Source organism: Bufo gargarizans, chromosome 6, assembly GCF_014858855.1.
Source record: "Bufo gargarizans isolate SCDJY-AF-19 chromosome 6, ASM1485885v1, whole genome shotgun sequence".
Lineage (NCBI taxonomy): Eukaryota > Metazoa > Chordata > Amphibia > Anura > Bufonidae > Bufo > Bufo gargarizans.
In genome coordinates, this window is record NC_058085.1 from 343,811,382 (window position 1) to 343,837,027 (window position 25,646).

Here is a 25,646-nt window from a genome sequence, read left to right on the forward strand (position 1 = left end):
TATATTGGGCAGACTAGATGGGCCAAATGGTTCTTATCTGCCGACACATTCTATGTTTCTAAAAATCATATTTTCAATTGGCCTTTATTAAAAATATTGAGCTGTTCAGTCACAAAGGGTTAACTGTTTTTCTAATTGTGTGACTGATACTTTCACATTCATTTTGTGCAGATCATCTAATAACCCTTATCTCTAAACTACTAAGAGGTCATAAACACTTATTTAAGCCACAATCTTATCAGTAAGATAAGGATTGAGCTTTAATGAGAGTTTATAATGTGAGAGATCAGAGATAAGAAGTCGTCTGCTCCTCAGATGACGGAAAGGACAAAAAATCCACAGGCAGCTAGTAGAGCATCTCGGCTCTGTGCAGAAAAAAGTATTCCATATTGTTAATAAAGACCAATTGGAAAAATTATTTTTAGCTCAAAATAGGTATAATGCAATAAAAAAAATTGCCCCAAAGGTGTACATAGCTTTTAACCCCTTGAGGACCGGGCTCATTTTCACCTTAAGGACCAGGCCATTTTTTGCAAATCTGACCAGTGTCACTTTATGTGTGAATAACTTTAAAACTCTTTTACTTATCCAGGCCAGTCTGAGACAGTTTTTTCGTCACATATTGTACTTCATGACACTGGTAAAATGGAGTAAAAAAAATCATTTCTATTTATAAAAAAATACCAAATATGTGGAAAAATTATCAAATTTCAATTTCTGTATTTTTTTAATAGATAGTAATACCTCCAAAAATAGTTATTATTTTACATTCCCCATATGTCTACTTCAGGTTTTGGATCATTTTGTGAATGCAATTTTATTTTTTAGGCACGTTACAAGGCTTAGAAGTTTAGAAGCAAATCTTGAAATTCTTCAGAAAAATTTCTAAAACCCACTTTTTCAGGACCAGTTCAGGTCTGGAGTCACTTTGTGAGGCTTAGATAATAGAAAACACCCTATATGTGGTCGTAAACTGCTGTACGGGCACACGGCAGGGCGCAGATGGAAAGGAATGCCATACAGTTTTTGGAAGGCAAATTTTGCTAGACTGGTTTTTTGACACCATGTCCCATTTTAAGCCCCCCTGATGCACCCCTAGAGTAGAAACTCCAAAAAATTTACCCCATTTTGGAAACTACAGGATAGGGTGGCAGTTTTGTTGGTACTATTTTAGGGTTATAAATGTAAAAACACAAAATGCAATCGCACACTGCAACCAGCACTCTGCCCTGCCTTTATGCTGGATGTTGAATAAGGCATTGGTGTACATTTTGGCCAAAGCGTAATAAGCCACTCACCACGTCAAGGTCGCCTTCATGAGTGGTCCCTAACACTAGTTCCTACCTTTTTTATGGGCCATGACAGCCACATAAAGTCCAGGGAGCGCAGGTACAGCATGCACGCCAAGCACACTCTGCTTTTAACCCCGTCCGGTGCCATTACAGCTTTCATCGGATCCAGGGATGCAAGTACCAACATGCATGCTGAGCCCACTATATACTTCTCCTGGAGCCTAATGGTGCATTTATATCTCTATTTCGCCATAGCAATCTGCACCTGCTAGGGGTTGTGCGGGCTGAATTTTCCATATTTTTCTCTTTGTAGTATATATTGGAGGCGTGGTGATCTCCAAGCAGTCAAGCACACCTGTCCAGTTAATCTGCCCCCTGGAGGCTGGTTTTAAAGTCAGTATAAAACTGAGTCTGCTTATACAGCACCTACCAGTAGCCATTAGGCTCCAGGAGAAGTATATAGTGGGCTCAGCATGCATGTTGGTACTTGCATCCCTGGATCCGATGAAAGCTGTAATGGCACCGGACGGGGTTAAAAGCAGAGTGTGCTTGGCGTGGTGAGTGGCTTATTACGCTTTGGCCAAAATGTACACCAATGCCTTATTCAACATCCAGCATAAAGGCAGGGCAGAGTGCTGGTTGCAGTGTGCGATTGCATTTTGTGTTTTTACATTTATATCTCTATTTCGCCATAGCAATCTGCACCTGCTAGGGGTTGTGTGGGCTGAATTTTCCATATATTTCACTATTTTAGGGTACATATGATTTTTGGTTGCTCTATATTACACTTTTTGTGAGGCAAGGTAACAAGAAATAGCGGTTTTGGCACCGTTTTTATTTTTTGTTATTTACAACATTCATCTGACAAGTTAGATCATGTGGTATTTTTATAGAGCAGGTTGTCACGGACGCGACAATACCAAATATGGTTATTTGTTTCAGTTTTACACAACAAAGCATTTTAAAAATAAGATTTTTTAGTGTCTCCATATTCTGAAATCCATAGTTTGATTTATTTTGTGGGCGACTGTCTTGTATAGGGGCTCATTTTTTTCGGGATGAGATTATTTTAGGGTGCGTATGACTTTTTGATCGCTTGCTATTACACTTTTTGTGAAGTAAGGTGACAAAAAGTGGCTTATTTTACACCGTTTTTTTTTTTAACAGTATTCACCTGAGGGGTTAGGTCATGTGATATTTTTATAGAGCTTGTCGATACGGACGCGGTGATACCTAATATGTATACTTTTATTTATTTATTTATTTAAGTTTTACACAATAATATTATTTTTGAAACAAAAAAAAAATCATGTTTTAGTGTCTCCATATTCTGAGAGCCATAGTTTTTTCAGTTTTTGGGCGATTATCTTAGGTAGGGTCTCATTTTTTGTGGGATGAGATGACGGTTTGATTGCCACTATTTTGGGGTGTGTATGACTTTTTGATCGCTTGCTATTACACTTTTTGTGATGTAAGGTGACAAAAAATGGCTTATTTTGCACCTGTTTTTTTTTGTTTTGTTTTTTACGGTATTCACCTGAGGGGTTAGGTCATGTGGTATTTTTATAGAGCCGGTCGTTATGGACGTGGAAATACCTAATATGTATATATTTATTTATTTACTTAAGTTTTACACAATACCAGCATTTTTGAAACAAAAAAATTATGTTTTAGTGTCTCCACATTCTGAGCCTTTATTTTTAATATTTTTTAGGCGATTGTCTTAGGTTGGGGGCTCATTTTTTGCGGGATGAGGTGACTGTTAGATTTGTACTATTTTGGGGGGCAATTGCCTTTTTGATCACTTGGTGTTGCACTTTTTGTGATGGAAGGTGACAAAAATGGCTTTTTTTACACCGTCTTTATTTTTATTTTTTTATGATATTTATCGGATAAGGTGGATCATGTGATATATTTATAGAGCTGGTCATTACGGACGCGGCGATATCGAATATGTGTGTTTTTTTTCTGTTTTTTATTATAAAATAAGGGGAAAGGGGCTTTTTTTTACTTTATTAATTTTATTAAAAACATTTTTTTTCTACTTTTTTTTTCTTTACTTTTTTTCTGATGTTCACTTTAGGGGGTCTGATCCCCTCTGCAATGCATTACAATACATCTGTATTGTAATGCATTGCCTGTTAGTGTATGACTCAGTGTCATACACTAACAGGTTGCCTAGGAGACCCAGCCTGAGGCTGAATCTCCTGGGTACCCGTAGAAGGCAGTTCCCGATGCGATCACTCAAACACAAACCCCTTCTATGCCGCGGTCAGCGGCATAGAAGGGGTTAATCCGCAGCGATCGCCGATACAGGGGGGGGGGGGGTCACAGGACCACCCTCAGCATTGACCCAGGGTGCCTGCTGATTGATTTCAGCAGGCACCCAGTTCCGATCACCACCCGCCACACAGCGGTGATCGGAAATGCACAGGGCGTACGGGTTGTGGAACACCTAAAGTTTGTAAAATCAGTTTTGAATACCTTGAGGGGTGTCGTTTCTAAAATGGGTCCATTTATGGGTTGGTTCTATTACGTAAGCCCCACAAAGTGACTTCAGACCTAAACTGGTCCTTTAAAAATTGGGTTTTGGAAATTTTCTTAAACATTTTAAGATTTGCTTCTAAACTTCTGAGCCTTCTAACGTCCCCAAAAAAAGGAAATGTCATTTACAAAATAATCCAAACATGAAGTAGACATATGGGAAATGTAAAGTAATGACTATTTCAAGAGGTATCGCTATCTGTTTTTAGACCTCTTGCATACGAAAGTTTTAGTTTTTTCCGTTCAGTTTTTGCGATTTCAGTGTGCGGTCCGTATGCGGAACCATTCATTTCAATGGGTCTGCAAAAAAAACGGAATGTACTTTTGTATGCATTTCATTTCCGTTCCGTTCAAAGATAGAACATGTCCTATTATTGCCCGCAAATCACGTTCCATGGCTCCATTCAAGTCAATGGTTCGCAAAAAAACGGAATGCATCCGTATGTCTTCCGTATGTGTTTAGTTTTTTTCAGAACCATCTGTTGAAAATGTTATGCCCAGACCAATTTTTTTCTGTACTTACTGTTTAAACATTATTGTATGCTTCCGTTTCCGTTTTTGCGATCAGCAAAAAACAGATCACAAACAGAAACCAAACTAAACGGCAAAACTAAACGGAAACGCTACTGAAACAAAAACGGGAACGACGGATCAGTGAAAAACGGTCCGCAAGACACAGAAAAAGACATATGCTCGTGTTCAAGAGGCCTTAAAAGCAGAGAAATTGAAATTTTGAAAATTGAGAATTTTTTCAAAGTTTTGGTAAATTTAGTATATTTTTTATTTTATTTTTTATAAATAAAAATGAAATATTTTGACTCAAATTTACCAGAGAAAACATTCTCAGAATGGCCTGGATAAGCAAAAGCGTTTTAAAGTTATCACCACATAAAATGACGTCAGATTTGCAAAAAAAAAAATTTTTGTTTTTTTCATTATTGTATATTTATTAGTGTTATATTATTAGTATTATTTTTATAAATTTTATTTGTAATATTTATTTTAAGATCGATTAGGCTGTAGCCCTGCTGCCTCTTTTGAGTTTTTTTGGATCGGTCTTTACAACGTGCTTTGGATAATCCGGCATATTGTCTGGAGAGCCTTCTAAGACAGATGTTTGCAAGGACTCCCACTTTTGGGACCCCCAGCAACCACCTGCAATCTATGGTGGTTGAGCGGCAAGCGTGCAATTTTGCAGAAGTGCTGCCACAGGACAAATGAAGTATTGAAATCATTGGCCCAAATTTACTAATCCTATAGATCGAGTAACCTTAGACCGGCTGTCCAGATCTGCACCAGATTTATCACAGGGGCTCGGGCTGGAGGCGTGATCCGACGGTTGGTTGGATTACTTTGAGATGGATTTTATTGCCAGAATTGTGGTGCAATTTTGGCGCAAAATGGCACATGTTAGGTCCCTCCCCATTCTGTGAAGCTCTGCCCCTTTTCACTAAGCTCCACCCCTTATCGAGCATGTTGCATGCCACTTTTTAGGCAGGTTTTAGGCGCAGATACATTAGTAAATCTGGGCCACACGGTGTTGTCTGTGAGGATGACAGGTCCTCGAACACTGGCTGCTCTTTGTAGTCCCTGATAGATTATGGTCATGAATGGGCGATTTAAGAATAGATTTTGTAACGTATATTTGCATGTAAAGGCACCATGGCAAACTGTGACTCACATAATAGAACCATCAATCGCCCAATCTTATGGTTTAGGTGTAGCGTATGGTGTAGGAGTCAGTAACCATATCAAATGTAGCAGAATTAATGTCTATATGTACTTGCAAAATAGGAGTTGTAGTACATCCAACACCGTTCCAGCTGTACACAGTGTAATTATCTCCCAGATAGCGGTGTATGGAGTTAGGCAAGGATGGGAGTTATGGCCTTCTTCCTCTCTATCTGTCTCAAGTCTCTTCCTGCAGAATCAAAGGCAGGCAATGGTGGCTCTAATGTCCAATGCAGGATAACAGGGTTTTAGAGATACGACTGACCAAGTTGTTTCCAGGTGTGAACGGTGTCTTTAAAGGGCTTCTGTCACCCCACTAAAGTCTCTTCTTTTTTTTTTTTTTTTGGGCTAGTTAAATTCCTTATACTGCGATATATGAAAATATAATGGTATTACTTACTTTCCTTCAGCAGTTTCTTATAAAAACAAACTTTTATAATATGTAAATCAGGTCTCTACCAGCAAGTAGGGCGTCTACTTGCTGGAAGCCGCCGCAAAAAAACGCCCCCTCGTCGTGTTGATTGACAGGGCCAGCCGCGATCTCCTCCTCCGGCCGGCCCTGTCAGCATTTCAAAAATCGCGCGCCTCTGTTCATTCGGCGCAGGCGCTCTGAGATGAGGAGGCTCGCCTCCTCAGCACTCCCTCAGTGCGCCTGCGCCGATGACGTCTTCTCTTTCGGTGATGTCATCGGCGCAGGCGCACTGAGGGAGTGCTGAGGAGGCGAGCCTCCTCATCTCAGAGCGCCTGCGCCGAATGAACAGCGGCGCGCGATTTTTGAAATGCTGACAGGGCCGGCCGGAGGAGGAGATCGCGGCTGGCCCTGTCAATCAACACGACGAGGGGGCGTTTTTTTGCGGCGGCTACCAGCAAGTAACACCATTATATTTTCATATATCGCAGTATAAGGAATTTAACTAGCCCCAAAAAAAAAATATTACTTTAGTGGGGTGACAGAAGCCCTTTAACAGTGTCCCTCACTGCAGTAAAGTCTTAGCAGCTTTGGTAGCGGGGATACCTTACTGTCTCCAGTGCTCAGCCATGCAAATTCTAAGGTCTCCAATTATCCATCCTAACCTCCTACAAGAGCTGAGCCAGGATTGTTAACCCTGGCTGTGCCATCCATACCTAGCTATTGCTGGGTACGATATGATACAAGACTTTTGCAGAATCCCCCTGATCTGGGGACCTGCACTTGTGGACCATGAGGCATCATTTTGTCAGAAATGCAAGCACCGCTGTGAAGGCCGCTTTAGATGTTTACAGAAATATTGGATTGACATCTCTGAAGTTAGATGCTTAAAAGGTTAACCAGTTCTCTGGACCCGGCTGCCCCAGCAATCTGTGAATAAACCGCATACAATCTCTAGGCAAAAATATTCATTAGTGGAATATTGATCTTGTTGTGCTAGAAATACCACCCACAAAGCGAGGAGGAAAAGCATTAACTCCTGTTCTCCACAGATGTCACCTTCAATGCTGACAGTCCAAGGCTCCACGCCAATATATTTTATGCCTTGACGCTGGTTCTTAAAGGGACTTGTGAATTAATTAAAGCATAGAGAAGCGAGTTGCGTGTTTCTTCAGTGGAATGGTCGTCAGAGTCAGAAGTTTGGCTTACCGACTCCACAACGTGGCGTTTTTTAGATTTGCTTTCCAGAAGGTGCCTAGACATTGAAGGGGTTGTCTCACTTTACAAATGGCAATTACAGTATTATGTAGACAAAGTTAAGGGAGTATTCTGGTTTTTCAATTTTCGGCATCAGTTGACAGGAAACAACATGTTATAACTCCCTAATAGTGATAGTTTATCTGGAATACTCCGTGGTCATGTGACATTTCCCACTATGTTGGTTCCCTATCCTGATGACATCACGTCTGCATCTGAGGTGCGGTAAAGCTCGTAAGGCTCTGCCCTGTAGACACGGTGTTCTGCTCATTCTCCTGGACCCTTCCCTGCAGATGTGATGTCTATGAGCGTGGTTTTCCCAGCATGGCTTCAAGCAGGCTTGGACCCAGGGCTTCCATCTGGAATTTCAGGCCTCCATACAGAAAAAAAACATTTTTATTTAACGGTGTTTACCAATCGCCATGAATAATATGTTTAGTATATTTTGTACAGGTTATTATGATTGCAGGGATATCAAATACGGTTTTGTGTTATTTGTCATATTTAATTAAAAAAAAACTGTAATACTATAAGGCATAAAAAATCTCATTTTGACAGCAGAGTTTTTCTATAGAGGACGGATAAGGCAGCTGTTGACTGTACAGAAGGCCTGCGGTTCAAATCTCACGGAGATCTGTAGCGTAATCTTTATAGTAAAAGTTATGGCAGAAAAATAGAATTCTTACTTTCCAGCTTTTTTCTTTTATGGTAAAAAAGTTTTCTTCAAAGTTATTGTTACCAAAAAGTAACAAATAAGTTAGTATGAAATATCACAAAAGTGTATTTGGTAATCTTGTAAAAACCTCTTATAAAAATCTTTATGCATTCCGTCATAGAATTGCGTTATGGTCCGTGGTAACGTAATCCATAACGCAATTCACCTTTTACCGACAAACGAAGTGGGAACGATTTTTAAAATATGAAATTGGCTCATCTCTAATAATAATCCTTACAATATGGTGAACACATTATTGATGGTGATTGGTAAATGGTGACATTCTTTCTCCTTCATTTTAGTAATATACTATTTATTTAGGGCTATTCCTGTGAAGAAAATTGCTTTTTTAAGCACAGCGTAAAATCTATGTGCTTTCCCATGCAAAGGTGAGATCTGCACCACAAGTAACACATGCGGTTTTTGGTGGGGATCTGGTGCGGAAACGAACAAAAAAACTGCACAGGTTTTCTGTTTTCTGCACTCGTTTACAGGTATTCTCACTTTCCTAGAACTAGCAGCATTACCCGCCCCCAGGGGATGACAATATGGAGCTGAAAGGGCAGAATAATGTTCATATCTGTGGTGAAAACATTAAAGGGGTTGTCTCACTTCAGCAGATGGCATTTATTATGTAGAGAAAGTGTAACACCCCCGAGTGGTGTTACCACTTCTGCACCTTGCTACTGTCCTTATTGGTCTAACCTCATGTCATCTTATGCATTTATTCCAGGTCCTATACAACGTGCATTCCTATTTTGTTATGTTCACATGTAATGTGCCTGGTTCACCAGCAGGTGGCAGAAAATATGGCAGAGCTACAGTTAGATAGGAACCTTCCATTCCATTCTAACCCCCCTCTGTCCTACTTCCTGCAGGAACGGTGGGGCAAAAGTTCTAGTCAGGTCTAGTTTACCCCCCTGCTAGAGGAAGGGTGTGCCGGGGCATTTCTCTGCTGGACGTGCCCATGCCAGCCAGAGCACCTTAAGCTCTGCTGGCCATGGAGGCCAAAGCTTGAAGCCTCAGGAGCCAGGAGGAAAGTTCCCTGGCATAACCTAGAGTCAGACTACAAAGTGAAGTGCAGCATACAGAAGAAGCTGAGTTATACAGCCAGCCTGTCAGTACAGCAGAGTCTGAGAGAAACAGATATAGCAGAGTGGAGTTTGCCTGCCAGTTTCATGCTAAAGCCTGCTGGAACCAAGGCAAAGCCTGTAAACCGTTTGGAGAAATGTTTATTCAAGTAAATAAACATTATCCCACAATTATTCCCCCTATTTATTACTTCGGAGCCAAAGCTTGGGGTCCAGCCGTGTCCGGGTAGGAGCACCGTGACATGCATAAAGAGACATTTGAGGCAGCACTATACCACTCGGCAATTCCTACACCTGGGACGCGTGTTATATAGAGGGCCCTAGGGGAAGGCGCAGAAGTTAATACAAGGCCCTTACTAATGTATTGTGATTGTCCATATTGCCTCCTTTGCTGGCTTGTTTCATTTTTTCATCACATTATGCACTGCTCGTATCCATGGTTACGACCACCCTGCAATCCATCAGTGGTGGTCGTGCTTGCACACTATAGGAAAAAGCGCCGGCCTCTCTGGTGGCAGGGACCTTGGGACGGCACATAGGCTGGTGCTTTTTCTGATGGATTGCAGAGTGGCCGTAACCATAGAAAGGAGCAGTGTATAATGTGATTGATAAATGAATCCTGCCAGCAAAGGAAGCAATATGGACAATCGCAGTACATTAGTAAGTGCCTTTGTATTAACTTTATATAATAAATGCTATTTGCTGAAGTTAGGCAACCCCTTTAAGGTAAATTCTTTTAGTATTGCCCCTGCCGTTATAGCTGTGCAGCTCAATCATTCGTGGTTTTATTGATGCACTTTCCAAATAAATCCTGGGCCGCTTTCTGAAGATTAATTGGGGTTACGGTTTTGTCGGGGGAAAAAAAAAAAATCACTACTTGTCCTATAAGTACAATTGTAGCCCAGCTAATTCCCCGCTGTAATTGAAATGAACAAAGCCAGCAAACGTGTTACCCTGTTCAGGCGCAGCGAAGCACATGAAAATGAATTGGACATAATAGAGTGCAAGGTCTCCCGACTAGTTCACATGACCTTCATTAACTCTTTCTTTGCCAAAGCGTCTGGGAACGGCAGCTGGGAATAAATAGATTTGCACAGCAAATCAGGGCTACATACAAAACAAAAGTGGTGTGCAGAAAATGTACCGCAATGGAGTACGTGAGCCGTATGCACACAGCCTTATTACAGCTCCATACAGCATTTTACTCAGTTTGGGCTATAAATGGTTCTTTCAGCTGGTCTTTATGAAAAAAAGAAGTTCAGCTGTTTTCGAGATACAAGGGTTAAAATCAGTCTGTTTGCAAGCTGTCACCGTCTGTTTTCTTTGAATCTTGTCATCTGACCGCTCGTGTAGCTCTTCTCCCTGATCTTCTGACCTCATAAACACTCATTGTAGCTAAATTCTTAAAGGGGTAGTCCCATCGCTAGGATATGCCCCCATTGTCTGATGGGTGCACCTCTGGGACCAGCACCTACACAGAGAATGGAACTGGTGAGAGTGGTGGCTGGAGGGCCACCACCAAGCGCTCACCTCCTACAAGTGAATGGGAGCGCACCGCGTTGCGCGGCCACCACTCCCATTCTTTCCTAGGGGGCCGACGGAAATAGCCGATTCAGCGATATCCCATTTTCGGCAGCCCCATAGAAATAAAAGGAGGGTGGCTTGGCATGCGCTGTGTGCCCTCCGCCACCTTCCCCGTTCCGTTCTTGCACACTTCGCAGTATGCCCCCATTGTCTGTGATGGGAATACCCCTTTTAAGCTTAAGTGTTTGAGGTCAGGAGATCAGAGCTAAGAGCTACGCATGAGCTGTCAGATGACTGGATTCAGAAAAAAACGGACTGTGAAAGATTGCAAACAGGTTGAACCCTTGTATCTGAGAAACGGCTGAACATTTTTGAAAAAATAATAATATTCTTATCTGGCAAAAATGGGTAAAATGCAATACTATCCCCCCCCCCCCCCCCCCCGAAGATTACTCACAATTACTACGTAATTTGCTGTAGAGTTGTTTCTTGTGTTTCACTCCATTTTGTGTCCTCTGAGTAGCACCAACGTCCGTCTTGTGTCCTATATTTGAGATGCACTTCCTCATTTCTTGGCCGGCTGCTGACATTCTTTCCGCTTCACCGCTTTAACGTTACAAGGTCTCGCCGCTGCTCGCATTAAACCTTCCAACTAATAAATATTCCGGCGTACTAGAAAGTCCTTGGCCGGACACCATTCAGCATCTGTCCACAAAACATGGGATTTCAGTGAAGGCCTGGAGGAGACATTTCTGGCAATCTAATCCCGCTAATAGGACCCCCTCTGGTACTTAACCTAGTGGTACAGAAGCATCTCGGAGTCCCTTAAAATGGGCATTCGGGTGGTCATAGGTAAAAAAAAGAACAAAAAAACAAAAAGTCATCTGGGGTGTAAGAACAGTGGCTGCTAAATAGCATGGAGTACCACAGTTGTATCCTTAGAACCAAGCACGTGAGTGTCTTCTGTCCAGGTTTCCCCAAAAAAAATTATTTATTTTTTCTTCTAGAAACAGTGCCACCCTTGTTCATAGGCTGTGTCTGGTATTACATCTCATCCCTATTTAGTTGAATGTTGCAACACCAGACACCGCCGTAGATCAAGAGTACTGTTGATTCTAGAAGAAAGGAAACTTATCCTGGACAAACCCTTTAACAAAGCCTTGGTGTATTTCTAATAGTTTAAAAGAGGTGTTGTATGGGTTCTTTTCACCCTTACCCTAATCTTGATGTAACTTTGATTAGGGCTTTCAAAATCCCAGCTCCCTAGTGCCATGGCTTTCTGATCTTGCACTGATAAAGGCTAGTAAGCCATAGCAGCTGAATGCAAGGCGGAATAAATATATCTGTGCAATACACCAGGGGCAGAATGAAACCATTTACAGGTCTCCACTACAACTATCACATTCTAAGGGTCCATTCACACGTCCGCAAAATGGGTCCGCATCCGTTCCGCAGGTGCGGACCCATTCATTTTCAACAGGGCCGGAATGTGCTGTCCGCATTTGCGGATCCGCACTTCGTTCCACAAAAATTCCGTTCCGCATTTGCGGACAAGAAAAGGCATTTTCTATGAGGGCGCCGGCGATGTGCGGTCCGCAAAATGCGGATTGCTCATTGCCGGTGTCCGTGTTTTGCGGATCACGGACGGACGTGTGAATGGACCCTTAGAAATAGGGCCTGAGAATGTATGGCAGATGTCGCCAAGGAGTTAGTATGTGGTAAGCATCCTAGCTCCCCCTTGTGGTGGCGGCTTCAGAGATACAGAATTGTATTACTTTAAGGCTATGGACAAATTCAGGGGAATTTTTTTTACTTATTGCATTTTACTCACCGTATTTTTTAATTTTTTTTATTTTTTTTTTAAAGTTCAGTTGTTTTTTAGATACAGGGGTTTAAAATCAGTCTCTTTGCAGAGAATCACTTCTCAGTCCCGTCGTCTGACTGCTCGTTTTCAAGCCTTATCTCTGATCTCCTGACCTCATAAACACTCGTTATTGTTAAACTCTTATGAAACTGATAAGAATATGGCTTAAATGAGTGTTTGAGTTCCGGAGATCAGGGACAAGGGCCACACATTAGCTGACAGGACTGAGAAGTGATACTCTGCAAACAGACAGATTTTTAACCCTTCTAAGGACCAATTCCCAAAATTGGTTAAAAGATTTTTTTTTTTATCCTAAAATAAGTAGAATGCAATCATAAAAAATTGCCCCAAAGGTGTCCATAGCCTTGATCTCTCTATGCAAGGGATTTGGAGTTCTGCTTAAGAAAATGAAGTTTTGATTTGTCTTAAAGATATATTAAGAATTCTTAATCGTCAAAGAATTTTGGACCTAAAAAAACCCTGGTGTTAAAGGTGGTTTGATAGATTTTTTTAAGATCTCACTTCTTGGGAACATTGGTGCCCCACACCTTGGGGTTCCATAGCCATGGAACGTTGGGCCCTACATTTTGCGTATCCTTAGGACTTGGTTGCCTTTACATTAGCACCTTATGACTTTGGCTTCTGTATAGTAATGGCGTCCTATGGTTTGCTATCCTGGATGACTTGATTTGCACTTTTTGAGCAGTTTTTGCTGCTATCGGGTTTAGTCCGGAGTTCTTTTTAGAGCTTTCACGTGCTGGATATGGAGGAGTAATATTGTGATGTGTCACCGCTCCATTATACCAGCATCCAGACCCTCCAGGGTAAAGAAAGGTAAAAGTTGAAGGCCGCTGCCGCCGCAGTCCCCTGGAGATGACAATTATTATCCACTAATATACTTGTCTCTACGTTCTTCCCTCCAGACCCTGAGAGTCTCATGCAAGCCTTAGAAGACCTGGATTACCTGGCAGCACTTGACAATGATGGAAACCTTTCCGAATTTGGAATCATCATGTCTGAATTTCCGCTGGATCCGCAGCTATCGAAATCTATTCTTGCTGCCTGCGAGTTTGATTGTGTGAATGAACTGCTGACGCTGGCTGCCATGGTGACAGGTATTGTGCATGTAAAACAGTGGAGAGGGGGGGGCTTCCCACTCCAGGGCTCGGAGAGCCAGGGTCTGATCAATGCAATGAGCAAACACGGCCTGGGACAATGTTATTGTCATGCAAATGAAAGTTGCATTACCTCTAACTGCAAAACAATTGGCGTTTCAATAGAACAGATGACACTGATAGCGCAATTGAAACACTCAGTACAATAGAAAATATTCTGCACAGGAAATCTCTTGGAACGAAACGTTTATTTAAATGTGATTGCATTGTCTTGACACTGCAAACGGGAGCCAGAGAATTGGTAGTGTAGCTTCAGAAAAGGCTGTGGCATCGGTATATTACTGCACATAGGCCAAGTGGATGTCCCAAAACTATGGCGGATATGCTCCCATTAACGCAGTGTGGTTCCCTTACGTCCTAACCAGTGGCACAGATGGGGTATTCTGCCCCTGTGGACTGGTTAGGACAGGTGGAAGTTTAATGAACAAATAAAAAACACTGGCATGTACACGCCCTCCCTGCCCCCAATAAAGAGGGGCGTAGCCCTCATGCTATTGTGTTTTTTTCTGTCCTGCGGACAGGACGGGACGGGTGGTGCACTCCCCCCCCCCCCCCCCCCCCTCGGGTGGGGAGAGTGTATTCTTTTCCCCTTTTTTGATATTTTGTTCCCTTTGGGAACTAAGCCGCTCCTTCTATGCGGCCGGAGGACGTGTCTCGGGCCTTGGCTAGTTTCCGCTCCTGCACTGAGCCCTATCACGCTTGGGCTTACCTCTTTGCCAGGTGGTGTGGCCGGGGTAGGAGCGGGAGCAGCTGGAGCGGCGGTAGCGGCGTCCGCATGTTCTGCTGGGCGCCGCCATCTTGCGGAAGTGACGTCGGGTGACGTCACTTCCGGGTCTGTCTCCGGAGCGCTGCCGCGCTGCCGGGGTTGTTCTTTTTTGATTATTTAGGGCCGTGGGGGGCCTTTTGAATGTTTAGGTTCCCTCTCTGGGGCACATAGTTATATTTTGGTCATTGTAGACCAAGTTATAAACCCTTAAGATTACCCCGCCCCTTTGTGGGCGGGACTTTCTTTTTTGGCGCCAAAACGACCTATTTAAACTTGGTGAAGCTCCAAGTTCAGTCTCCTGGAGCGCAGCTTGCTGTTAACCTTGAGTGTGGTTTGGTGTTTGGTGCTAGAGAGTCTTGCTACCTCTGTGCTGAAAATCGTTGTTTCTATAAAAGAGCTTGCTAGGATCTTCTGGGTAAAGATCCTGAAACTTGCGATTAAGCTTTGTTTCCTTGAATTTTGCTAAATTCATGTTTCTTTAATTTTCAGCCATGTCGTCGACTGGTGACGGAGAGCGAGACCCCGGCAGGAAATCCGCGGGCAAGAGGCGCCACCTGCAGTGCCATGACTGCCAGATTGTCCTGGAGGACTCTTACGACTTCTCCCGCTGCCCACCCTGTAGGGCCAAGTCAATCCCCCAGTTGGAGCCATCTGTCCACGACGTGGTTGATTGGGTGAAGGGGTACATGGAGTCCAACATGACCCAGGTCAACGCCTCTATCCAGGAACTGAAGAATGCCCTGGTCGCCAAGCGTCATCGTCCCTCCTCCCCCCATCGTGCGATGGAGGTCTCGGGGGGTCAGGAGGCGAGGGAAGGTTCCGCCTCCTCCTCGGACGAGGAGGATGGATTTTCCTACTAAAGTCCGTCCGGTCGGGGGACCAGGACGTTGACCCGGGGGAAGCCTCATTCTCTGCCTCTAGGGGGCCTAGGGCCTTTAAAGCAGATGATTCTCTCCTATCTCTGATGAAAACAGAGTGGAGAAAGCCAGAGAAGGGTCCAGTGTTGACCAAAAGGTTCAAGGCCGTGTTCCCGGTCAAGGAGGATCAGGTATCTTCCTGGGGGCCTGTCCCGAAGGTGGACATGGCAATTGCAAAATTATCCAGGAGGACCCTGATCCCTTCAGACGACGGGTCAAGTTTGTTGGACCCGATGGACCGGAAGGCGGACTGCGCCCTTAGGCGCGCCTATTCCTCGGCCTCCGCCTCCGCCTCAGTCGCGATTGCGTCGTCCGAAGTGGCGAATTTTCTGAAAACCAAGGTTCTCCCAAATTGAGTCTGACCTGGACCATGGGGTCTCTAGGGACGACATTCTGGCCTCATGCAAGACGGCCAGCCTTGCCATTGATTACTTGTGCGACGCAGCTCCACAACAACTGAAGCTGGCATCTAAGTCTATGGCCCTTTCAACCGCGGGCAGGCGTCCGCTGTGGTTGAAACCCTGGAAGGCCGATACGACCTCAAAGCACAATCTGTGTGCCATGGCGTACGAACCCGGCAAACTTTTTGGTGCAGAGCTGGACCAAATAATGGAGGGGCTGTCGGACAAGAAGGGTAAGTCCCTTCCCCAGCAGTCCTTTCGTGGTCGGGGCAGGGGGTATGGTTCCAGAGCGGAACCGCAACCCAGACCCCAGAGGAATTGGGGTTCCCGTAGAGGAGGGAAATCCTCTCGGGGTTCTAGACCCCCCAAGAAGTCCTCGGCGCTCTGATTGCGGGCCTCCTCGAGGCTCTTGGTATTTAGCCGGTCTGACTGGAAATCTCGGGCTCCCTTCTCCCCACATTCCCGTAGGCGGTCGCCTACAACATTTTCTACCTTGTTGGCAGGATCATATCCAGGACAGTTGGGTCCTGCGTGTAATTTCTCAGGGCTACCTGGTAGACTTGAGCAGTCGGCCTCTGGACAAATTTGTCCAGGCAAGGCTTCTTCCCAGCAACAAGCAGAAGATTCTAGAAAGTTACGTACTAGAATACTTCCAGAAGGGGGCCTTAGAGGAGGTTCCTCTCCAAGAGAGGGGAACAGGTATCTACTCCCCAGTTTTCCTGGTACCCAAGAGTACCGGAGGGTGGAGAATGATTATAGATCTGAGGTTCTTCAACCGTTTCATAAGACAAAAGAAGTTCCGTATGGAAACTATCCAGTCAGTGACCAATCTTCTTATGCCGGGAGATTTCCTGGCAACCTTGGACCTCAAGGATGCTTATCTCCATATTCCCATCCATCCTGGGTCCAGAAGATTCTTAAGGATCGCGGTAAACATCGGGGGGGGGGTCCTAAAGCATTTTCAGTTTGTGGCCCTCCCGTTTGGGATTTCTTCAGCCCCACACACTTTCACCAAAGTGGTGGTCTCTGTGGTGGCCGCACTAAGACTTCAAGGCTTGAGCATAGTTCCATACCTGGACGACTGGCTCCTCAGAGCTCCTTCCCAAGCGATCCTGTCCCAACACATCCAACAGGCTGTTACATTCCTACATCAGTTAGGATGGATAATCAATTGGGACAAATCCCAACTCCAACCAGCCACCTCAGTAAGGTTCCTGGGGTTCATGGTGGATTCAGTCAGGATGACGATTCATCTCACTCCCGAAAGAAGGCAAACCGTACAACAGACAGCCCATTCCCTCTCTGTACCAAAACAGGTAACAATCCGAACGTGGATGAGGATGTTGGGACTAATGTCTTCAACCGCAGAGGCGGTACCTTGGGCATTATGGCATCTACGTCCGCTCCAGTCGGAAGTATTAGCCAAGTGGAATCACAGTCCGGTAGGACTCAATTCCGTGCTCTCCCTGCCTTACAAAGTCCGATCCTCTCTGAGGTGGTGGTCCCACCTCATGGACGGCAAGTCCCTGATCCAGCCCTCTTGGATCATACTTACTTCAGACGCATCCCTAGTAGGCTGGGGTGCGCATCTTCAGGACAAAACAGTCCAGGGAACTTGGACACCTCAGGAGAGGTTATTGTCATCGAATCTCCTGGAGATCAGAGCAATCAGACTAGCTCTTCTTCATTTTGCTCCCATCATTCGAGGGAAGGCAGTGAAGGTACAGTCAGACAGCATGACCGCTGTGTTGTATATCAACAAGCAGGGAGGCACGAGGTCACAAAGTCTCCTGAGAGAGATAGGGGTGATTTTGGATTGGGCAGAACTGAACCTCACCCACTTATCAGCCGTTCACATTCGCGGAGTTCACAATGTGATTGCGGATCGCCTGAGCCGAGGTCTTCCAACCGGAGAATGGTCACTTCATCCAGAGGTCTTCAAGGAGATAACACTCAGGTGGGGCATGCCAGAGATCGATCTCATGGCAACGAGGTTCAACACCAAGGTGGAGAGGTATTGCTCCCTTTACAGAGAGGACAACCCGGTGGCAATAGATGCACTGTCAATCTCATGGAGGTTCAGGCTGGCCTACATCTTCCCTCCAATTTCCTTGATACCAAGGGTCTTGATGAAAATCAGGCAGGACCAAGCGTCAGTTATCGCCATTATCCCATACTGGCCGAAAAGAGCTTGGTTTACCCAACTCCTACAGATGAGTCGGGGTCAATTTCTGAGGCTTCCCCCAGAGAGAGTACTGGTGTCGGGGGGCACCCAGGTCTCCTCAAATCTTCAAATGTTCAACCTGACAGCCTGGAGGTTGATCAGTCCCTTCCAAGGATAGAAGGGCTATCGGGGTCTGTCTTGAGAACCCTGGAGCACTCCAGATCAGAAGCGACCAACAAGGCCTACTCCAGAATCTGGAAGATTTTTTCGTCCTGGTGTTCTAGGCATCAGCAAACATCCGCTGAAGCTTCCATCCCGATGATCCTACAGTTTCTACAGGACGGTCTGGACAGGGGGCTATCACCCGCTACCCTTAAAGTGCAGATCTCAGCAATCTCTGCTTGTCTCAACAGAGCTGTTTCTCAAGACCCCCTTATCAAGAGATTCCTGAAGGGAGCCTCAAGATTAAAGCCTACAGTAATCAGACCCATCCCGGTTTGGGATTTATCGGTCGTGCTCAGGGGGTTATCATCTCCCCCCTTTGAGCCCCTAGAGGAGGCGGGATTCAGGTTTCTAACCTGGAAGATCACCACCTTGTTGGCTGTTACCTCTGCAAAGCGAGTTGGGGAACTCCAGGCTTTTTCTGCCTTTGAGCCTTATACAAAGTTCCTGCAGGATCGGGTACTCCTCAAATTTTTACCTACCTTCATCCCAAAGGTTCCCTCCTTTGACAATATTAACCAGGTGATCTCCCTACCAACATTGGCTCCATCCCCCTCCTCTGAGGAAAGAGGGCTCCATACCCTCGACATTGCGAGATGTCTTAGGATTTACCTGGAACGCTCCAAGGTATTTAGGAAGGATGAAACCCTCCTTATCCTTTTTTCCGGTACCCATAAGGGGAGGAAAGCCTCTAAGCCCTCCATCAGTCGCTGGATTAAAGAGGCAATTCGGGAGTCTTATATGTCTCAGGGCTCGGAGCCCCCTGAATTTGTAAGGGCCCACTCTACTCGAGCAGTGGCCACTTCTTTTGCAGAGAGAAGCTTGATCCCATTGGATGTGATCTGTAAGTCAGCTTCTTGGAGTTCTCACTCCACTTTTATCTCACACTATAGAGTGGATACTAGAATACATGGTTATTCCTCATTTGGCCGGACAGTGTTATCTTCCGCCAGGCATGAGGACCCTCCCATGGGGGTTTCTACTTGCTAAATCCCCATCTGTGCCACTGGTTAGGACGTAAGGGAATCGTTAATTTCTAACGATAATTTGTTTTCCCTTAGTCCTAACAGTGGCACACAAATTTCCCCCCCTTGTTTATTATTATTATTTTTTGTCTACTTGTTATTACACAATAGCATGAGGGCTACGCCCCTCTTTATTGGGGGCAGGGAGGGCGTGTACATGCCAGTGTTTTTTATTTGTTCATTAAACTTCCACCTCTCCTAACCAGTCCACAGGGGCAGAATACCCCATCTGTGCCACTGTTAGGACTAAGGGAAAACAAATTATCGTTAGAAATTAACGATTTAAAGGGCACCCCATGTTGGTAGTGGCTGCAGTAGTGATCTGTTCCCCATGCACTGACTTTTGGGCTTGGGTTTACACAACAGCCAGTCTTGGGGTGCATTAACAGGACCGGAATGTTCTTGTGATACATTCCCCTCGATACTTTATTCCAAGGGAGAATATGTCTTTCCTTAAAGGGAATCTGTCAGCAGTTTTGTACCTAGGACACTGGCTGACCTGTTCCATGTCCGCTTGGCAGCTGAAGGCGTCTCATGTTCATATGTGTCCGCATTGCTGAAAAAAAATGATGTTTTGATATATACAAATGAGCCTCTAGGAGCAACGGGGGCGTTGCCGTTACACCTAGAGGCTCAGCTCTTTCTAAAACTGTTGCGCCCTCTGCACTTTGACAGGTCCTGGCAGTGTAAACATCATCACACCCCGCCCTGACTTCTCCTAAGTCGATCAAAGTGCAGAGGGCACAGCAGTTGCAGAGAGAGCAGAGCCTCTAGGTTTAAAGGCAACTCCCTCGTTGCTCCTAATGTCTCATTTGCATATATTTAAGGGGTTTTCCGAGAGTTACGTCATCAGTATCTGTTGGGGGTTCGACACCCAGGACCCCCACTGATCAGCTGTTCAAGAAGGCAGTGGCGCTCCAATGACTGCATGTTCATCTGTCACATGGCCCAGGAGTAGAAGTTAATGGGGCTGAGTGCGATACCAAGCATTGTACGGCGCTAGGTGAGCGGAGAGAAGGCAGCAGCGCTCCAGCTGAATGGACGGGGATCCCAGGTGTTGGACCTCCACCGATCAGGTAAAAAAAATATAATAATCTCAGAAAACCCTTTTAAAACTTCATTTTTCTCAGCAATGTGGGCACATATGAACATTTTAAGACCTTGCAGGGGTTGTCCAAGATTTTGAATTATCCCAGAAAACCCCTTTTTGGATGATTTATGGATTGTAGCTCATCGAGCCACCTGTTCACCTGAATCTTTAATATCTTTCTTTTCAAGCTCCTGACTGTTCTCTGGATTTAGTCCATGAAGCTGATGTCACCAAGCAAAGCAACAGAAGAAAGTTTCTGCACCCTGCAGGAGATCACTTCACTCTTCTAAACATCTACAGAGAATATGACCAGATGAAGATCATCAATGCCAGTCAGTGTGAGTACTGTACATCATCTCTGCCTCACGGTACGATAATCCGGGGGCCTATCCTGATCCCATGGGTGGTAGAAATCTATAGCATTACCAAATTGCAAGGGAAAACACCACTCTTTGCTCATACCGGTGATAAAGGTGATCAAGTGGTTGAGTTGGCCTCAACAAGTCCTAAATTGCTCCCCTAAAAATATCTCAATGGGTTGCAGAGTTGTGATGTTGGGACATATGGACATAATATAAGTCCTCTGACATCTATTAGTCAGAACAGCAAGGCACTGCAAGGAGTGGTACTTGGTCTGAAGACCATGGATGACCTAATTTCAGTTGGCTCTTTAATCCTTCATTTCTCCTCTGTTGACCTTCTATGGGATATGACCTAGTTTTACGTTTGCAGATAATGATAGTCTCTGTGTAAAATCCTCAGTGTCTTATTCACTTGCCTTTTTAATTTTTTGTACAGATGACATTGAGAGATGGTGCCAGGATCACCTGCTGAACTACACCGCGCTGGAGATGGCATGTGTCATACGGGCAGAGCTCTTGGACATCATGAAGAGAATTGAGCTTCCTGTGTCCGAACCAGCTTTTGACTCCGATGAAAATGTAATGAACATAAAGAGATCGCTGCTGTCTGGATACTTCATGCAAGTAAGAAAACAATGGCTGCCACCCCGAGCACATTGTGATTTAGAGACTAAATGCAAGCCTACCGCCTTACGTAATGTCCATAGAAGAGCAATCTAATTAGTAAGTGATCGACACGGGGCTTCAGGCAGCTATCGGGGTCGCTTCCATAAGGAAGGGGGTCATCCAAGTTGCACAACCCGCCTTAAATCGGTTGTGTCATATCAAAAAAAAGAAGCTCCGAATGATGTTCAGGGGTTGACATTCACAGTAATCCAGAACAGCCCCTTTAATTTCAACATATGAAGGGGTATCACATTTTTTCTTCTTCTTTCTTTTCCCTAGATTGCTCGAGATGTTGATGGCTCCGGAAACTACATCATGCTGACACACAAACAAGTGGGGCAGCTCCATCCCGATTCTGGGTACTGCCTCAACCACGTCATTCCAGAGTGGGTCCTGTTCCATGAATTCAGTGTAGCAGACAGAAGCTGTATCAGGGTTGCCTCCGAAATCTCACCAGACCTGTAAGTACTCACACCCCAGATCTTAATTTGAAACCAAGAATGGCTGAAAGTAGTGGTTCCAGGGTCCAAGAAGCTTTATTTAGAATTTTGGGGTTGAGGGGAGAATTTGATGGGATATAGAAGAGGCAGTGGCCGATCCCTACCCCGCAGGTGCTGTCTATGTGAAGAGGACCTACAGGTACTATATAGTCTTCAAAACCAACCTGGTTAGTCAAGTACAAATGGTCACTGTCCATTTACATACGGTATTAAAGGGGGCATTCCCATCATAGATGTTCATGACATAACCACAGGATAAGTCATAAATGTCTAATAGATGCGGGTCTCACCTCTGAGGTGGAGAGGCGACCACACGTGTGCGCAGTGCTGTCCATTCACTTCTATAGGAGTCACCACTCGGCTGAATGGACAGGGTAGCACACATGAGCGGCTAACTTTCTATTCAGTCACCACCTCACCAGGCAGGGCACCCCCTATTATGGAGATAATGAGGGTCTTACCTGTGGTTATACCATAAATGTCTGAGATGGTGAACAGCACCTTTAAAGAATTGCTCCTCACAATATAGGCCATTAATATCTGATCGGCAGGGGTCCGGTGCATCGCACCCCCACTGATCACTGTTTAAGAGCACAGCTCCATCCATTGTGCACTTCAAAGGGAGCAGCGCAGCAGTAACTAGTTCCGTCCACTACACGTTGGACCGATCTGTGTACTTTCGGCACTGGAGCAACTGCAGGGGGTATTGGACCTCTGCAGATCAGATATTGATGGTCCTATCCTGAGGATAGACCCTCTACAGCAGGCATGTTTAAACTGCGGCCCTCCAGATGTTGCAAAACTACAACTCCCAGCATTCCCTGATAGCTGCAGTATGCCCAGGCATGATGGGAGTTGTAGTTTTGCAACAGCTGGAGGGCCACGAGTTTGACATCCCTGTTTAATGCATGTGTGTGCCCCTTGCTGGATGCACCAATAATAGGAGCTGTGTATTTTTAGCCAATTTTTTTTTTATAGATTTATTTTTGCAGGATTTAGACCATCTAAGGCTACTTTCACACCTGCGTCAGGTGCGGATCCGTCGGGTATCTGCACAGGCGGATCCGCACCTATGAATGCAAACCATGGTATCCATTCAGAACGGATCAGTCTCCATTCTATGTAAAAAAAAGTCTAATTGTTAGTCAGACGGATCCGTCCTGACTTTACATTGAAAGTCAATGGGGGACGGATCCGTTTGCAATTGCACCATGTTGTGTCAACGTCAAACGGATCCGTCCCCATTGACTTACATTGTAAATCAGGACAGCTCCGCACGGCCAGGTGGACACCAAAACGCTGCAAGCTGCGTTTTGGTTTCCGCCTCCAGAGCGGAATGGAGCAAAACTGATACATTCTGAACGGATCCGCATCCATTCAGAATGCATTGGGGCCGCTTGTGAGAGCCTTGAAACGGATCTCACAGGCGGACACCGAAACGCTGGTGTGAAAGTAGCCTAAAACAGGCATCCTCAAACTGCGGCCCTCTAGCTGTTGTAAAACTACAACTCCCACAATGCCCTGCTGTAGGCTGATCGGGCATGCTGGGAGTTGTAGTTTTGCAACAGCTGGAGGGCCGCAGTTTGAGGATGCTTGCTCTAAAATGTACCTCAGTCTCCACAGTATGATCCTGTTCACACAGACTGCAGGGCGAGCACTTCCCATGTCGGTGTATGGCCACACAGCCAGCGTACAGTGCATTTATATAGAAAAAGTAATAACATTTCATTTCCTCTGTTGTTTAAACTGGGATTTACAGGCGGAGGTAAATGGGAATGAAACGCTGCTCGCTTTTTGCGATCTCAATAAAATACAGATTATCCTGGCTGCCACTGCAGCAAGTGACATCTCTCTCCAGCGCAGGGACAACAGGAAAAACCTCTGCATGTTCTCGCTCTCTGGCCGCCCCCACACTTTTTCCCCCCTCTGTTTCTTTCCCTTTATATTACAGTTCTTTGCACAGAAGATTCAGTAGCAATGAGCTTTTCATTAGTGTAATATGCAGCTCTCCAAGGTCTCTGGGGGTAGAGTCTGCATATCTGTCTGAAAAATCCACTCTGAATCTGTGCAAAGGTGTAACATCAGAAAAGATGAAAGCCGCGAGCAGCTAGGTTAAAAGGTGTTGTTTTTTTTTCTTTTGTGTAGGTTCATGCAGTTGGCGCCCCAATATTACTTCAGCAACCTGCCCCCTAGTGAGAGCAAAGAGCTACTGCAGAAGGCATCAGACTCTGCTTCTGTTGCTCCTGCTCCTCAGGACCCCGATGACGACGCAGAGGATGATGATGATGAGGAAGGTCTATCTGCTAATCCTCCGGAACAAAGATGTAATATACAGTAACCCCCCCTCTCGCCTGATAAAGAAGGCGTCACACAAGTGCAATATGTGTTGGAAAGACACTGAAGACTTTAATGACTGTGAATCGGACAGCAGATCTTTGTTACAACTTTAGAAATTTACTTTTTGTATATTTTTTAAGTTCTATTTTTTTTTTGTCTTGGTAAAATAGTAATAAAATATAAATTCTGTTTCCTAATGCAGAAGTGTTACTCCGGCTTCAGAGACCAACCGGGAGCTGGGGAGCCCCCATAATGAACCAGTACAAAAACTGCAAAGTGTTATATTGCAGAGGGCAGATATCAATTACACTGACAGATGTTCCTTGAACTTCTCCATGACGGAATTCATACTGTCCGTCGGGACCAACATGACCGTTCTCAGGGGTTTCATGGGCACGTCGTCAAAGGACCACTTTCCTCCCAACTGGGTGTCGCTTTCTTCCTGCACGGAGTAGTTAAATTTCAAGACTGCTTTCTGCAAAAGGGGAAAAAGAAAAAGTTACAAGTTTAGAGACATCAGGGTGCCTTTGCACACTGCGGATTTTGTTGCGAAATTTTCCGCGACAGAAAATCTGTTCCATTCACTAGAATCGGGCTTGCAGAAATTCACGTGCTTGCGGCTCAATTTAAATTAATGGAACAGATTTTTAGTTGCAGAAAATTCTGCAAGAAAATCTGCAGCATCCAAAGGCACCCTAAAGCCTCTTGCAGACGACCGTATGGCTTTTTCAGTATTTTGCGGTCCGCAAAAAATATGGATGACGTCCGTGTGCATTCCGTTTTTTACGGAACAGCTGGCCCCTGATAGAACAGTCCTATCCTTGTCTGTAATGCAGACAATAATAGGACATGTTCTATTTTTTTTACGGAAACTGAACGCATACGGAGTACCTTTCGTTTTTTTTGCGGATCAATTGAAATGAATGGTTCCGTATATGGAACGCAAAAAACAGAATGTAAAATAAAAAAATTGTATGCAAGAGGCCTAAGGCTTACAAATGGAATACGTTCTTTAAAGGGGTTATCCAAAGCTGTATCCCCTCCCCCCATGCCTGGACCCCTCAAACAGACAATACTTACCTGGTCCCCAATGCCCGTGTCCTCCTGCATCGCCCCGTTGTGCAGATTACAACATCAGACGATGGGGACGTGCAGCCAATAGCCGGCCACGACTATGACCCGCTCTCCTTGCGTAGCCAGATGTTCAGATGCCAGATCTGCACAACAGGGAGATGCAGCGACTGCCCTAGGGATTCGAGAGGCATCGGGGACCAGGTAAGTATTGTCTGTATGAGGGGCCTGGGTGTTTACAGCTTTAAATAACCCCTTTAGGCTCGCTGGTATACTAGTCAATGGAATTGCTCAGGATTGGAAGAACATGGCTGCTTTCTTCCAACAACAGCACCACATCTGACAAGAGGTTCTGTATGTTACTGCAGATCATCCTGATTCACTTCAATGGAGCTGAGCTGCAATGCCAGAATGAACCTGTGCACAGGTGTGGCGCTGTTTTTGGAGGAAAGCAGCTATGATTTTCTAATTTGTGCAGTGAAGCTCCACATTTTACAGCCACACATATTAGGGAATTCCACTA

The 25,646-nt window shown here is 45.0% G+C and overlaps 2 protein-coding genes across 5 annotated transcripts in view; one reads left to right on the top strand and one right to left on the bottom strand.

Moving 5' to 3' along the window:
* Positions 1-24,249, top strand: part of DHX32 (DEAH-box helicase 32 (putative)) — a 66,875-nt gene extending 42,626 nt beyond the window's left edge. For all 4 annotated transcript variants that reach the window (XM_044297164.1, XM_044297166.1, XM_044297165.1 and 1 more), the window contains 5 exons: positions 13,351-13,542; positions 20,376-20,525; positions 20,986-21,173; positions 21,495-21,676; positions 23,861-24,249. In XM_044297164.1, the coding sequence (XP_044153099.1) occupies positions 13,351-13,542; positions 20,376-20,525; positions 20,986-21,173; positions 21,495-21,676; positions 23,861-24,053 (905 nt within the window). In that variant the 3' untranslated portion in view covers positions 24,054-24,249. The remainder of the gene's footprint in view (positions 1-13,350; positions 13,543-20,375; positions 20,526-20,985; positions 21,174-21,494; positions 21,677-23,860) is intronic.
* Positions 24,098-25,646, bottom strand: part of LOC122940565 (BRCA2 and CDKN1A interacting protein) — a 47,395-nt gene continuing 45,846 nt past the window's right edge. Inside the window, exon 7 of the mRNA XM_044297170.1 lies at positions 24,098-24,527. Within this exon, the coding sequence (XP_044153105.1) occupies positions 24,357-24,527 (171 nt within the window). The 3' untranslated portion in view covers positions 24,098-24,356. The remainder of the gene's footprint in view (positions 24,528-25,646) is intronic.